At 39.0% G+C, this 15,359-nt stretch overlaps 1 protein-coding gene across 1 annotated transcript in view; it reads left to right on the top strand.

Moving 5' to 3' along the window:
• LOC308219018 (complement C4-A-like) overlaps positions 1-15,359 on the top strand; it is a gene marked incomplete at its 3' end in the record, with an annotated part of 42,261 nt that overhangs the window by 20,694 nt on the left and 6,208 nt on the right. The window contains exons 20-36 of the mRNA XM_080613555.1: positions 35-174; positions 1,320-1,532; positions 2,926-2,977; positions 3,467-3,547; positions 4,586-4,789; positions 6,276-6,351; positions 6,745-6,901; positions 7,244-7,339; positions 7,661-7,829; positions 8,789-8,955; positions 9,690-9,848; positions 10,433-10,492; positions 10,927-11,020; positions 11,770-11,938; positions 13,532-13,619; positions 14,431-14,505; positions 15,182-15,290. Coding sequence (XP_080469681.1) covers positions 35-174; positions 1,320-1,532; positions 2,926-2,977; positions 3,467-3,547; positions 4,586-4,789; positions 6,276-6,351; positions 6,745-6,901; positions 7,244-7,339; positions 7,661-7,829; positions 8,789-8,955; positions 9,690-9,848; positions 10,433-10,492; positions 10,927-11,020; positions 11,770-11,938; positions 13,532-13,619; positions 14,431-14,505; positions 15,182-15,290 — 2,109 coding nt within the window. The remainder of the gene's footprint in view (positions 1-34; positions 175-1,319; positions 1,533-2,925; positions 2,978-3,466; positions 3,548-4,585; positions 4,790-6,275; positions 6,352-6,744; positions 6,902-7,243; positions 7,340-7,660; positions 7,830-8,788; positions 8,956-9,689; positions 9,849-10,432; positions 10,493-10,926; positions 11,021-11,769; positions 11,939-13,531; positions 13,620-14,430; positions 14,506-15,181; positions 15,291-15,359) is intronic.

The raw sequence follows: 15,359 nt of genomic DNA, 5'->3' as shown, positions 1-15,359 counted from the left end.
GTGTAATTCTCAACTCTTTTTTTTCTCATCCCAGGATTTTGCGTAGCAGAACCCCACACCTTTGCAGTTTTCAAAGCCTTTTTTGTATCCCTGAGACTACCATACTCAGTCAGACGACATGAACAACTAGAAATAAAAGCAGTGATTTACAACTACCTGCCCAATGATGTCCAGGTAGTATTAACCACCAACTGTTTTGCTATAGAGATCTATCTAGCTAGATGCATGGCTATGTAATAGTTTAATGTAAATGACCCAAGCACATTTGAGTGCCCTCCTACAGTGCAGACATAGTGCTTCCATTTTGAAATTCTGCCCAAGGACAGGATCCAGTTCTATCTGCTAATCAATTTTAGTGTATAAAATGGATTTTATTTACCATAGTACACAGCCAAATTCCTTGCCTTCAGGCATGTCTTCTCCCCCTTCATTGAAGCAATCGACTACTTTTTTGCTGCCTGCCAATCTGGGCAACATGCAGCTGTTGATAAAGCAGATACACAGGGTACAGGGGTAAATTATTAGCATATAATCCAATGTTAGCCTCAAAATTCATTATGCATATAATAGAAAGCCACACTTTGTCTGCATATGACAGCTATCCAGCTCTGCCTATGGCATGGCCACAGTTATCACTGGGCTTAGGGCCTCCATGATCCTCAGGCTGATGCTTATTTTTTCATCTCTTCCTATCTCAGCCAGCTCTGCTTGACCAGTATCTTCTGCACTACATTGAATGGTGTACAACTGGGATGTATAAAAATGTACTATTCTTCTCACTTCCCTGTGGTTCAGAGATATGCCAAAACTATGTTGAAAATTCAGTGTAATGAAGAAATACTATCTGATTTACCTTCATGGCCATAGTCAATGCAGAAGAATATTAACAGACTATAGGATCATAGAACAATTTTGGTTGGAAGGGACCTCCAGTGGTCTTAGTCCAACCTGTTTTTCAGAGCAGGTCCAGTTAGATCAGGTTGTTCAAGGGCCTTGCCTGATTAGGTAACGATACCTCCAAAGATGGAGACCCCACAAACTCTTTGGACAAGCTATGCCAGCATTTGATCACTTCTTGGTGAAAAAGTTTTCCCGTTTTATAAATGAAGAATAGTAAACTCAGGTGATTGAAGTGAAAAATGCTTTCTGTCTTGCAAAATGTCTGCATTGCTTCTTTTGCTTTTTAAGCAAAAGCTAGTTTCCTGTTATACTTGTTTCTTATTTTCCATTCTTATCTAGACAGGCGTGGTAGAACTGGAGTATTTTTCCTGTGTGGTGTTGCACTAGGCCTGATTGTAGGCATTGCTTTGTCTCTGCAGGTTGTAGTGACAATGGAAGCAGCGAAGGGGCTGTGCACCACAGAGGCTATGGACAAGGCTGTGCAGCAGATTCTGGTGGCTAAAGGGAACTCTGCAACACCAGCCTACTTCTCGGTTGTCCCTCTGACTGTGGGAGAAATCCCAATTACTATTGTTACTTTTGAGACATCTTCTGGACACAGTGATAGCATTAGGAAAAACCTCAAAGTTGTGGTAGGTATAACTAGTTGAGGTCAGGCACTTCATAAATCATAGAACCAACCAGGTTAGAAAAGGCCTTTAAGATCAAGTTCAACCTTTACCTGAGCAATGCCAAGTCCACCACTAAACCATGTCACTAAGAGCCTTTTCTACTTGGTTTTTGAACACTTCCCTGGAAATATGTGTTTCTCCTCAAATATAACAGTCACTATGTGCAGAGCTCTTGTGCAGGGAATGAAATCATAGAAACATAAGGCTAGAAGCAATCTCAGGAAATCTGTATCTCAGCAAGGACTGAGCTATAGCATGGAGAAGAAATTTAACCCTGTGGTGAGCTTGTGTGTAGTGAATATGAAAAGAATTGTTCTCTACAGCAAAAAAGCCATACTTCTACCTATGACACAGCAACAACTTCCTTCATGCAGTCAGTGCTCATCTCGTAATCTTTAACTTCCACCTGCTTCATCAACATTTGTAAATTTTTTTTGTCCCTTATGTAGCCAAGATTGAATATGTCCCTCTAGCAATATTTTGAGAAGGAAATACTATCTGCTAGCCATGAAGTCAAACCCTATTTTATTCCTTCTAGTTAATGTATCTTCAATCTTAACAATTGCATGGGTAAAATACATACAGACAAACAAAAATGTGATAATTATTTAATACCTTACTTCTCTTCCAAAATGATGAAAGGGAGCAGACTTCTAGAAAAGATGACTTTCAAATGTCAACACTGACTGGCAGACTCACTACAATACGCAAGCCACCCACTGAGAGCTATTTTCAACCTACACAAAAAATGCAAAACATAAATCCCTGCACCATTAATGTCAGCATAATGGAGGTAAAGACGAAGCATGGGGTGCCAGGAACCTGATGTTGTTACAGGCCATAACTTTTCTAAGGATAGACAGAGTCTCAGAGTTCAATGGTACACCAAACAATAAAGGTATTTGTAAAAACAGCTTTATTAAAATAGAAACTCTAGGAAGAGGGATGTATGGAAGTCGAAGATAAAAAAAAGTTCAAGTTTTACCAACAGGATGAACTCAGAACTCGGTGGATTTCATAGATGATAGGTTTGTAAAAATGAGTCCAACTATGAACTTGACTTGCAAAAAAAACTCAGCTCACAAAGCTGAGAATAAACTTTGAAGTTTAATTTTTCTGGGTTAGTTTTGGTTAAAGGAATTTCATCCAGGGAAATATGTCAATAATAATAATTAAAAAAAAAAATAATTCAGTAGATTGTTTTACCTTTACCTGCTGAGAAATCTCACTCAAAAATTACTTATTTCTGCCACCTGCTGGTCTGGTGAAGGACAGAGGTTGCACCTTTCATGCAGTTTGCTTTCAGGTGCCAGTGTTTGCAAAAGTTTTGACCTTTCTTTCCTCAATTGTGCAGGCTGAAGGTGTTTTACAGAGAGAAGAAAAGACCATTTGCATTAACAGTGACTGTAAGTTACAGGCGATGTAAAGCCTGGTGTAAATATCAGATGGGTGCAGTTAAATACTTAACGTACAAGTGTTGTTTTGTTTGATTAGAGCTTGTCACAAATCTCTTAATCCAATAAAAAAAAGATTCAAGGAAGAAAAATCATTTAACTCTAAATGTTTATAATTGATTTGTATTACTTTTTTACTTCAAAGCACCATTCTTTAAATATTGTAGGCATTTATTTAATTTGCTAATGGTTCTTATAAGTTATTAAAACCAAGCCTCATTTTAAGGCAAAAAATACTGCTAACGATTAAAAACTAAATCAACTTCAAAAAGATAAGTATATTTCTTCTCATAAATTTCTATTTAACATTTCTGATGACCTTTTTGCTCTAATTGCCATCAGCTGTGAGATGCTTAATGAAAAACATGTTCTAAAATTGCACTTTAGGTTTTTAGGTTTAAAAAGCCTAGATGTAGATCTCTATTTACTATTTGTTTACAGTAAAGTCCCATACGCTGGACCTGAACAGACCATCTGATATGGTACCGGATTCTGATAGTCACGTGTTTGTTAGCCTGAAAGGTAAATGGAATTTTTTGTCAATATCTTCTCCATAGGTGACAAAAGACATCCCCCTTTGTGTTGCTTATTCCTGAATGTCCAGTCTCCATTCCTTCCTAGTTTTTCGGCTATGGCTCAAATGGGCTGTGCTACATGCCCAGATCACAAAACAAAACAGCCCGAAGGCTGATACAGTACCTTTCCTCTTTCTAAGTACTCCTTCTCACTTGTACTGGATAAAACCTTTATGTAGTCCTTTCCCACCTCACTGTGCTCAGGCTAAATTTATGGGAAGGCCAGAGAAGAAGGGAAGGGTTCACCTTCTCTAATAACCTCACACTGCATGTAGGTCTGTAGAAAACTGCTTTAGTCTTCACAAATAAGGATGCCAGACTGACGTGAAAGTTCTGTTTTTCTGAAGGGAAGATATCTACAATAACATATTCATTTAATCAAATAATTTTATACATATATATATGCTCATGTATATGTATTTTAAAAACATGTACTAGCAAGTACTCTTATTAATGATTAGAATATTTTTTCCCGGAAAATGAAAGTTAATGCATTCTAGACACAATGATTATTGGCTTCCATTTGAAATCGCTGTTCTAAGGTATGGAGATGCTTGAATTCACCAAATGAGAAAATTGCAGAGAGGAAAAACAAACCAAACTCTGCAAAATGTTTGGGATGATCAAGGCACAATCATTTTGCCTCCTGTGGGAGGATCAGATCTGGTTTGACAAGACTTTTTCAGCTCAAATCTGAATTACCAGTCTTTCCTGCTTTCCTTGCTTCCCTGACTCCAGTAGTCTCAGGACTATTTCTCCTTCATGCTCCTTTACTGCTCCAGTTTCCTTACTCCAGCTTTCCCAGGGCCTGGCACCTTTTTCTCCACCATCTTTACAAAGTCTTAAGTAGCTGAAAAGAGTATTTAATAAAGAGAAGTATTGGGCCATGCTGGAGTGCCAACCTATAGTTAGTACGATCTTTCTTCATGTTGCACTAGCTAGCTTTACACATGATATGCACTATGGCTTGTATTTTTTACAACAGGAAATATTATGGACGAGTCTGTTGGAAATTGTCTTAGTCTCAATGGAGTTGAGAAACTTATTCAAGTGCCCACAGGCTGTGCAGAGCAAACAATGGTGAAAATGGCCCCTGCAGTCTATGCTATTGAGTACTTGAATGCCAGTGAGCAGTGGGTGAACTTTAACCCTGAACAGAAGGAGAAAGCCATTAGCATGATTGAAAAAGGTATGAAAAAAAACCCAAGCCAAAACAGAAAAAAAACAACAAAAACAAAACCAGAGAACAACCTACAGCATCTTTGTTATCCTTTTTCACTGAATCTTGCCAAAGGAGTGAGCATTGTCTTAACATAGGCACACAAAAATGCCTCTGATTATCTGCAGACATGGAACAGAGCTGATGGGGATTTAGAAGACTAACTGCCCACATCTGACATTGTGCAGTATTGACATTCACAGTCCACCGTCCCTCTTACCTAATTTAGAAGAAAAAGTAAAATCTGAGCTGATCAATGTCTACTCTTTTCAGAGTAAATGGACAGAAAAGGCCGGTTGTTCATTTCCTCCTAATGTAGATGTGCAAAATAGATCAAGACTAATCATGTCCTAAAAGTCCTTATTTCTCCCCATGGATCATAGACAATCCTTAGGATGGCCAGTTGAGATGGAGATACCCCTGCTGGAGATGTCTCTAGTTGACAAGAGAAGTATCACTAAGGAAACAGTGGTAATCATGATATTCAGATTTTCTCTTCCACACTCATGTATTCATTACACAAGCTAGAATGACTCCAGCAGCCTTGGACCAACCCAGGAGGGAGTTTCCTTAGGGAGAGGACAGCTGCAAGGCTGCTTCTTAAAGAGCACACTTGAAGACATGATCGAACTGTACAGCAAAGCCAGGACCACAGCATGTGGAAGCATAGGTGTTCCAGCTCACAGGGACTAACACAGAGCTCAAGAGTTATCAGTGTTGCTTTTTCTAACTAGAATGGTGTGCACATGGTATAAAGCAATATAATGCACCTGCTTTCAAGATCTTTGGACAACATGTGACACACATTTCATCAGTGAAAAATGAGGGTATAAACAGAGACAAAAATATGCTAACAGTAGCTGAATGGAGGTCTTATTGCTTATTTATCTAAGATTGCCTAAAGTGACATAAAGTCCTGCTGATGAGTATTTGGTATTGTCAGGAGCATTTAGTCCGTATGTTATGCTTTTATTGATTCTTATTGAAGTTCACCAGAGTAGAAAATGAGTTGTGTAGCTATGATATACACTTTGTCAAGATAATCGCAGTCAAGATCAGAGTCCACAAATCATGATTTCTAAGCCGATGTCTTACGCAAGAGTTGATGGTTTGTATATGTTTTTGATTCTATGCACCATGAAGTCAGGAGCTTGAAAAATTTTCAGTAATAGGAAATAAGTTTCCCAAGATTCACTGCACAGAAAATGCTTTTTAGCTACAGATGCCTGCAGTTTTCAGGCTATTTTCATGGCTCAATTAAGTCAAACAAGACAGAGCACCTTCTGTCAAACACCTGCTGATACAATCATTTTCTCTTTAATGTACCAGTGAAGACCTCCATGTACTCTTCCAGTAGTCAATACTGAACATGTCCCTGTCAATACAAGTGAGGTATCAAAATGCCTAAGAAATATATGTATTCTCTGAACAATTATGTGCTGTTCTGTCCATGCAGGTTATACTAGAATTCTTGAGTTTCAAAAGGCAGATGGATCCTATGGAGCATTTAAAACAACTCCCAGTAGTGTATGGTAAGTGTATTTTTCTTCTTTTTTTTTTTTTTTTCCCCAAAATAAATCTATTATCATTTAATGCATCAGAAGTTGGATCTAGGAGGGCTGGATTTTCAAATTCTGGTGGCCATGGTGCTGCCTGTATAACTTTGTCGTAGATGATCAGCCCTGTAAGTCTCTGAGCACATTTAGTCCTTGATGAAGGAGATTTATATTGAGCAACTGATTGTTTTGCATTTGCCACAGACTAGAAATTTTCACACTGATGACAAGTGATAACTCACTAGGTTCCAACAAGTGCACTGTATCGAATATGAGTCTATGTACAAAATTAGTATGTTTATTTTCCTGCCAATATAGTCTTCTATAAATACATGCCAGCACATGTTTGAAAAATTTTCTTTTGTGCAGGTTAACTGCATTTATTGTTAAAGTACTCACAAGGAGCAGAGAATACATTAGTGTCCAGGACAGTCACATACACAACTCAATTTCCTATTTGGTCAATCAACAGCAGCCAGATGATTCATTCCATGACCATCACCCAGTATTGGACAGGACTATGCAGGTAGGTCATCCGTATTTAGAAGAATTTGTTCCACATCTAGGGTTGTTAGGGATTTAAAAGAATACTGTGAGCTGTTGAATAACAAGAAATGTATCTAAAGAAAAGAAACCTGCAATGTAAGAAGTACAAAATCTGTAATGTAAGAATAACTTGTTAAAATGTCTGTTATGTCAAAGATGCATAGCTAGCCTTCACCACCTTTATCTTCTAATCCAGTCTTAGATCATTTTGTAGCTGACCTATGCCTCTAGAGCACTTAGGAAATTAATCCTGAGATCCTTGTGTTTTGTAAAAATGTGTACATGTACATTTAACTTTTCCTTTTCATGTTTCATCTTTCAGGGAGGCATTGGGTCAGCAGAAGAGGATTTGGCTTTGACAGCCTTTGTAACTATAGCACTGCAACAGACTTTACAGGTCTTCAAGTCACCTGATGTGGTAGGAAGCCTGACTGTTTAAGTTTGAAGGCTATTGCAAACAGTATGTCCACCCTGCTGTTTTTAAGTATTGCAAATGAGGAAGTAAAAGTCTGTTTACAATCTGTGGTGGATAGGAAAAGATGCCGTGGCCTAATGTACAAGGTGTTTCAACCTACACGCACCATCATCAATAGCTTTAATCACTATATTATTATAAAATTATTAAAATTTTCTCAAAAATTACTACAATGATGTATTCTAATTTCCTAATACTCTTCCCAGCAGCAACAGTTAATAGGTCTGAATGACCTTTTTAAATGGATCCATTATGTTTTCACAGGTACAAACGATTAGAGGAGCAGTGGCTTACATGAAAAATCAGCTTTCAAGAAGTACTAACTGCTATTCTACAGCCATCACTGCTTATGCTCTGACACTTGTGCAGGCTGATAGTAAAGAAGCCCAGTCTGCAAAAGAAAAATTAAGGGGCTGTTCTGGTTTTGATGCAGGTACTGGTGACCATTCTTAAAAGTTCATTTAGAAAGTACTTTTCCTAATTCAAGCACTTTGAGCACTCCTACATGAGCAAACCAAATTCAAGTAAATGAAGACTGTTTAGTTTTACAGAGGCATGTATGTGCATGGGTAATATACTTAAATTACAAAATTGAATATTTCAGTGCTGAAATTGTAATATATCATTTGTATAACGAATATCACTATTAGCATTGTGAAGTTTGGAATGTCATCTCATCTGATACTGGAATTTGACAGAATCATGGTATATAGTCATTTAACTTCTTCTCTTGCTGTCAACAAAATTTTCCACACCCCTAAAGTGCATTTAAAACAAACAAAAAAAAAAAGTCCAAGCCAGCTGAGAAATAAGAAACTTTTGATGGGTAAATAAGAATGAAGAGCTACATATGGCAGCAGTCTAGACTGGATTTGTGATCAACAGACAAACTGCCTTTTCCAGCCCCACACCAGTTCTGTGTGCTTTGTTCCAGTTCCACATGGTTGTCACCTCTTTCCCCCCTCAGCGAGCAGCTGTGGTCAATGCTGAGTCAGTCGGTTATGTGGCTTCACTGACACACTATTAATTTCTCCTAATTCATTTGGTAAATACATTATGGTTTAATATCCATAGTTCAAGCAAGACTGGATTTCTGGCCATAATTAATACTATTATCTATCAGGGACCACCAGACACAGTGTTACCACTCTATCAGATGGGCATCACTGTACAAAGGGATCATTAGACTATGGTCTAATGGACTTCGACTTTTGGATAAGTCAAAATTGAAAATTGTGTGTTTCCTTTTCCATTATCTCTACTGTACAAATGGTTTGTTGCTCTTATGACGGCTCCTCAGCACTATGATATGAAATATCTCCTGTGTTGAACAATAGTTATTTTGGGCAAATGTCTTTACCAAGGGGATTCAGCACTGAGTTATTCTTGCAGCAATGCAGCAACGCTACTGGGGAAATGGCAATGATGCAGTCTCAGTGGAAACCACTGCCTATGCATTGCTTCAAACATTGCTCCTGAAAGACATGGATTATGCAAAGCCTATCGCTACGTGGCTGACAGAAAGAAGGAACTACGGTGGAGGATACTGCTCTACACAGGTGCCTGACCAACAGTCTGGGTGGAGTTCCAGGGAGAGGGAACTAAACAGAAGCCCCATAAAGACTTCTTCATTTTGGTTTGATAGCATCATAACAGTTGATAATAGAATCATAGAATGGTTTGGGTTGGAAGGAACCTTAAAGATCATCTGGTTCCAACCCCCCTGCCTTCCAAGTTGCTCAAAGGCCCATCCAACATAGCCTTGAACAGTTCCAGGGATGGGGCATCCACATTTCTGGGCAACCTCTTCTAGTGTCTTTCTACTCTCATAGTGAAGAATTTCTTCCTAATATCTAATCTAAATCTCCCCTCTTTTGGCTTAAAGCCATTCCCCCTTGGTTCTATCCCTACATGCCCTTGTAAAATGTACCTCTCCAGATTTCTTGCAATCCCAAACTTGTTGGGTGTATGAAGCACTAAAAATTTTGCTCATTAATAAAAATGGTCCAAAATAAAATCGATATAAGCCAGCAAAGATTCTTTGTCATTATGAAGACTTATGATAAATGAAGGTCAGAACTCCAGTGGTTTTAGCATTTAAACGATAAAAGAAGAAGCTGGAAAATGAGGTGAATAGTCTGTGCATGTAGAAATAGAGAGATACAGGAGAACTTCAAAGCAGCAAAATACATAAAACTGAATAATTGCTCCAGGTTACTGATCGTGTCATCTTACATACTGTTGAAATAACCTGGCATAATTGCTAGTTATTTTGCATTTCTTTCTCACTTAGGACACAGTGGTGGCCCTAGAAGCTCTGTCAGCATACAGCATACAGACATTGAACACTGGTCCTACCAACCTGACTGTAAAACTGGGAACACCTGGAAGACAAAAAGACTACAGTATTACTCTGACTGATACTGATGAAGCAATTCAGAAGGAGCTAGAGGTACACAACCATCCATTGCGTTAAGCTTTTTTTCCTCAAACAAGAGAAACATTGGCTCATCTGGTTTAGGTTTTGCAATGTTAAGCAATTACAATGTAGCTATTTTATAATAGTTTTAATACCTTAATCTGTAAAACAGGATATTTTTAAAGAATAAAAATCTCAGCAGAAGCTTAGCAGCACACTTCAGAAGCTCTCTCAGACCTCTTAGAGGATTTTGGTGATGTGAATCTCCCCCAGTAGTGAAGAGCAGCCAGGAGACTAAGTCTTGCTAGGGAATGAGAAAGAAGGGAAATATTCTGATATTCAGTGTGTAGGGACCTGTTAAGATGTCAAATCCAGGCTACAGAGGAGAGAATGAAGTTAGGAAAATGTGTCTCCTGGGACCCAGGAAAGTAGCACAGTATATTAAAAATCTGATGACATGAGGTCTCATAACTCCTTCTATAGCTAAAGGTTTTCCCTACTCCAGTTCTTAGGGTTAAAGGAATAGAAGAGCACTAAGATTGCAAGAAAAAAATAGATCAAATGCTGAGCACAGACTAAATATTTTCTTTTTTTTTCCTTTATGCCTTTGTCTGCAGTTTGAACTTGGGAGAAAACTTGAAGTGTCTGTACATGGCAGAGGAAATGGAACAATGAGTGTAAGCTTTAAATCAGAATTTCAGAGTCCAGCTGGACTTCTTTTAATCCCTTTCTGAAAACAGCATCCTTTATCCTTCCTGTTCCTACCTCCAAATTTCTAAAATTCAGGGCTTACAGACTGTCCATCAGGGCAAACAATTTTAACTGCTTATAACTTTAAGTCCATTAAATGTCAATACTGATAGAAGTGGTTGGAGTTTGAAAGACGCCCTTTGTGGTTGGGAATGGAGAGTTATCTCAAAGGTGCCACACTATTTATAATTTGCACTTGGGACCTCTCCTGCTTATACCCATGACAGTAATCTGCAACTAGTATGTGCCTCTGGGAGACTGGTGTTTCTCTCCACACTCCCATCAACATTTGCTGGATGAGTAAACCCCTTGTCATTTAAACAATATTTTTAGTGTTTTTCTGTTTATGTGTTCATCTTAGATATTAAAAGTGTACTGGTCATCTGAGCTGAAGAACAACACATGTAATGATTTGATTTTGACAGTGGAAATGGAAGGGAACATTAAGTACTCTGGTGAGTGAAAAGGGAAGTGGTTGGGTCTCAAAGATGACACATTTAGACAGCTGCTGATGATACTCATTGGCTTTCCAAACTTGGAAAGTGCAAACAAATGAATGAAATAAGGAAAGAGAGAGGCCTCTGAACTTTACCTCGATATTGTTTCTTTCAGCTTATTAATATTTTGGAATAGTTCAATAACTATCTGAGTGACTGTAGGTGCAGCAAGTACCTAATAGGTACACAAGTACTATTAGTAACTCATCTTTGTTATTGGGAGACAATATTGGGAGACCATCTTTCATGGTGCTCCTGACTGCCATAAGAGGAGAGCCCAGCTCAGCTCCCTGGATAATAAGGGACCCACCATGTGGCCTTAAACTTCTTTTGGGCAGATCTGTCATAGGTCTTTTCATATGAGCAAGACTGTGTTTTCCATCCCCTGGTGTGTGTATGCATCATCCTCTCTGCTTATGTCTCCTTTTTTTTTCTGTTTGAATAGCTAGCTTTTGGAGGTAGGGATTGTCCTTTACATATTTATGCATAGCCTAGACCCAGTTATTAGCTAGATCTGTCGGTTATTCTCTACCCCTAAAATTTTAACTCTGAATTAATTAGAAATGCTGAGATGATATACAGCAAACTTACAAAACCCATAGACATGGCATGGTTGCCCACTGGTATTTATCATTATACAAAAAGAAGCCAAGTTACCAGGTCCTCAGTCAAATTTGTGCATGGCTGACCATGTCTGTCACCTCCAGAAAATGCATACTACGATGAAAACAATGATTATGAGGACTCATTTGATGCAGAAAACAGTGCGTTTGAGCCACAGTCTGAAATAGAGTGGTTTGATATCCACAGCAGAAGGAAAAGGGATGTGGTCTTTCCCAGTAAAACAGAACTGCTGCAGTACAAAGTCTGTGTCAGGTAGGTCTGCAAGATCAGCTCTTCATTGTAAAATGCATTAATATTTTGTAATTCTTCTTGGTCACCCTCACATCTGCAATCTCAGCATCCAACCTGGTGATCTTCTGTGAGTACACGCACATGGTGAGTGTGCTCTCTTTCCCATGGCAGAAGAAAAGGTTTCCACACAGAGTATTAAGTTTACACAGTTTACATAGACCTCAAATGTCCATTGCAGATTCTGCCCCATCAGACTCTGGGGAAACTCTAAAGCACCTGGCTGGGTAATCATTAGAAGTCTTTTATTAAATAAAGTAGATATGACTGGAATACAGTAATAACATGTTTACGGAGTTTTATGGCTTTCTGGAGAGATGCTGTTCCTTCCTTCATGAGCATACTTTGGCCTCATAAAAAATGAAAAGATGTCTACTACTATCTGGGAGACAAAGAAGCACAAGGGGTATCCTGTTGCGGCAACCAAGAAGTAGGCAAAGACAGAGTTAGTGAGAAAGAAATCCTCCCACGCAGAGTAACACTGAAACATTTGGGTTTGCTCCCTTTCACAGTCTGGCAAGGATCACAGAACCACAAAGTGGTGGCTGTCCTCAGTTCCCCTTCTAGAGAGATGAAGAGTGGCAGAAGCAGGTTATGCTTCCCAGAATTTAGCTTTTCCACTGAGTTTCGACAAAGCCTCAGAGACAGTGGGTTTTGTCCCCTCTCCCAGACAGTGGCATTAACAATGAGGGGAGGACTGAGGTTACCCTAATTCCTCGGTTTCACTCTCCCTAGTTAAATGTGTATTCAATGATTTGTGTCCTGGCTGAAACACAATTTTCCCCATTAATTGCTGTGTAACATTCATCAACTATCAGATCCACTGTTCTGCAGGACTTTGCTGAGTGCTAGGGTGAGGCTTAAACAATAATGCGAAGCTCCCTTTGCTGTAGTCAAGACACAGGAGAAAACCTGATGGCACTGACTACATAAACATCTCTGCACCATAGTATATCTCTTATGAGAAAAGGAGTACCAAAATAAGTTTTTGAAGTAATGCTAAGTGTATGCAGAATATCTAACAGCAATGCACCCTATGTGAATGTAGAACAACTTAATTTTCTAGCAATGATGCAACTACCTGATTTTTGAGAAGAAAGAATTAGAAAAGTTTGGAAATCTAATGTATTTACCTAATTGATAGTTACAGCATTGAAGATTGGATAGACTCAATTCCTGTCTCCACACTCTAGGTTATAGAGAACAGATACTTTGTCAGTGCTGTTTGCCTTCTCTGTCTTCAACAGTGCTTTTATGGTGGGATTAACTGTCCTTTGAAGGTGATTGTTTCTGCCTATCAACTATAAAGAAAGCCTAGATGACAAGCTCAGGCAAGACACCTGATTTTTGTGTGACCATTTGACAAGTTTAGATCACTAACTTTGCTCCATGACTTTTAAAGAGGCAGCAACTAATTTTCAATTCAAAATTCACTTAGGAAAATTATACAGAGCAAAATATTTTGTTTCACCATTAGCAAGCCTGAAGAGCCAAACTCTTCAGAACAAGCTGGCTGTTTAGTGCAGATGTTTACTGGTAATGGTCTCCCTTATAAAGGTCCACAGGTTCCAATCCACCAAAGATGTCCCTGGTAGATCTCCCTCTACTGAGTGGCTTGGAACCTGACACAAAGGATCTCGATCAGGTTAGAAACACACTTTTATGTTCAATCTTCTATAGCCTTTTCTATAAAAAATTTGTCTTTTGAAATATTACCAATATTAGAATAAAGAAAGGAAAACAGATTTTTGGTAGACTTATTTTCATTTGAATCATAAAATAGTTAGGGTTGGAAAGGACCTTAAGATCATCTAGTTTCAACCCCCCTGCCATGGGCAGGGACACCTCACACTAAACCATGTCACCCAAGGCTCTGTTCAACCTGGCCTTGAGCACTGCCAGGGATGGAGCATTCACAGCTTCCTTGGGCAACCCGTTCCAGTGCCTCACCACTCATTATTCTTGTTCTAATAAATATTTACTGAATATGTACAAGAAATTAAAAACTTGTGGTGAACAGAGTTCAGCCTTCTCAGTCCCTTCTAATAGAAATGAAAGCAAGGCACAGCAGGGCACTTAAATATATGCCCATCCTTAACAAATATTTCTTCCCCTTTGACACTGCTGTCTTGAAACATGCCAGGACAGTTTGTCCTGTGCTTGCAGGGGAGAAAGCAAGCACATCTTCTTGAGGTGGTTGCTGGGAGGGCACAGTGACAGGGAGAGGAGCCACAGCGCTCTGCAAAGGTGGCTGCATAGTTTTGGGTTCTGGAGCCTGCACAGCTGGGGAAGGTTTGCTCAGGTTCATGCTCTCAAGGACTGTCTCCTTTAAGGAGGAAGAAAGAGGGCAGAACAAAGCAAACAGCTGAACAAAGCAAACCAGAATATAAAGGATAGTAGCAAAGGTGTTCCTGTTGTGCTAGGGGTTTGTTCTCATTTTAATTGTTTTCCTGCAGTTGGTGAAGTCTTCAGACCAGTACATTCAGCACTATGAGTACAAGGAAGGAAAGGTTTTGCTATACTTTGGTGAGGTAAGAAAACCCAATGATTTTCCAATCTCTGCCCATATCTGTTTCAGATAGCATATATAAATTTCATTTTAAACCTAATCATTATTGATTTTCACACTCCATTACCTTCCTGTGCTTTTTGTGATATATTATTATTGAACAGCTCAGTTGAAACAGGGTGAAGAAGAAGTGAAACATGCACCTTCATCCTCCACCTTTCTATATTCCAGGAGATGTAGTCCATGTTTGAGATTTGGGCTTTGGCCATAAAAGACAAGTCCTCTCTACTCAGAAGAGATGCTTTTTGTCCAGGATTAAAATAGTGTTAACAGTACTGGATAGGCTGTGAACATATATTACAACCACTACTCCTATGCAAGGCGGCTTTAGGCAAAAGCAAGAAAGTAAACCCCAAAGTAGTGATGATGTGAGCCTGGAACGAACAGTTTCAGGGAGAGAAGACTTGCACACATCTCACAAAACTGCCTTTACCAGGCTTATCTCATCCACAAAGTCTCCCAATAAAATCATGGAAAGAAGCGCCTTCTTCAGGTTGAGACTGCAGCTACCAGGATTAACTCACCTGTGCCATCAGAAGCAAGCATTCAGCAGCTAGTACAGGCAGCAATGAATAAGGAACTGACTGGGCAGAAAGAGTTAATTTACTTGTCATAACTATTGTTCTTTTTTCCTCCAGATTACAAGCGGACCAGACCCAGATTGTATATCATTTGGAGCAAAGCAAATCAATCCTATGGGCTTGGTTCAGCCAGCAAATGCCATCTTTTATGATTTTTACAACCCAGGTAAGGGCACAGAAAAATCATACATAACTGATTGAAAAAGAGACCCTCAAGAACAAGCTCCAGTCCATA

This window comes from Psittacula echo, assembly GCF_963264785.1.
Source record: "Psittacula echo genome assembly, chromosome: 3".
Taxonomy (NCBI): domain Eukaryota; kingdom Metazoa; phylum Chordata; class Aves; order Psittaciformes; family Psittacidae; genus Psittacula; species Psittacula echo.
Note: the sequence above shows the minus strand (reverse complement) of the source record. Positions and strands in the feature narration are given on the sequence as shown.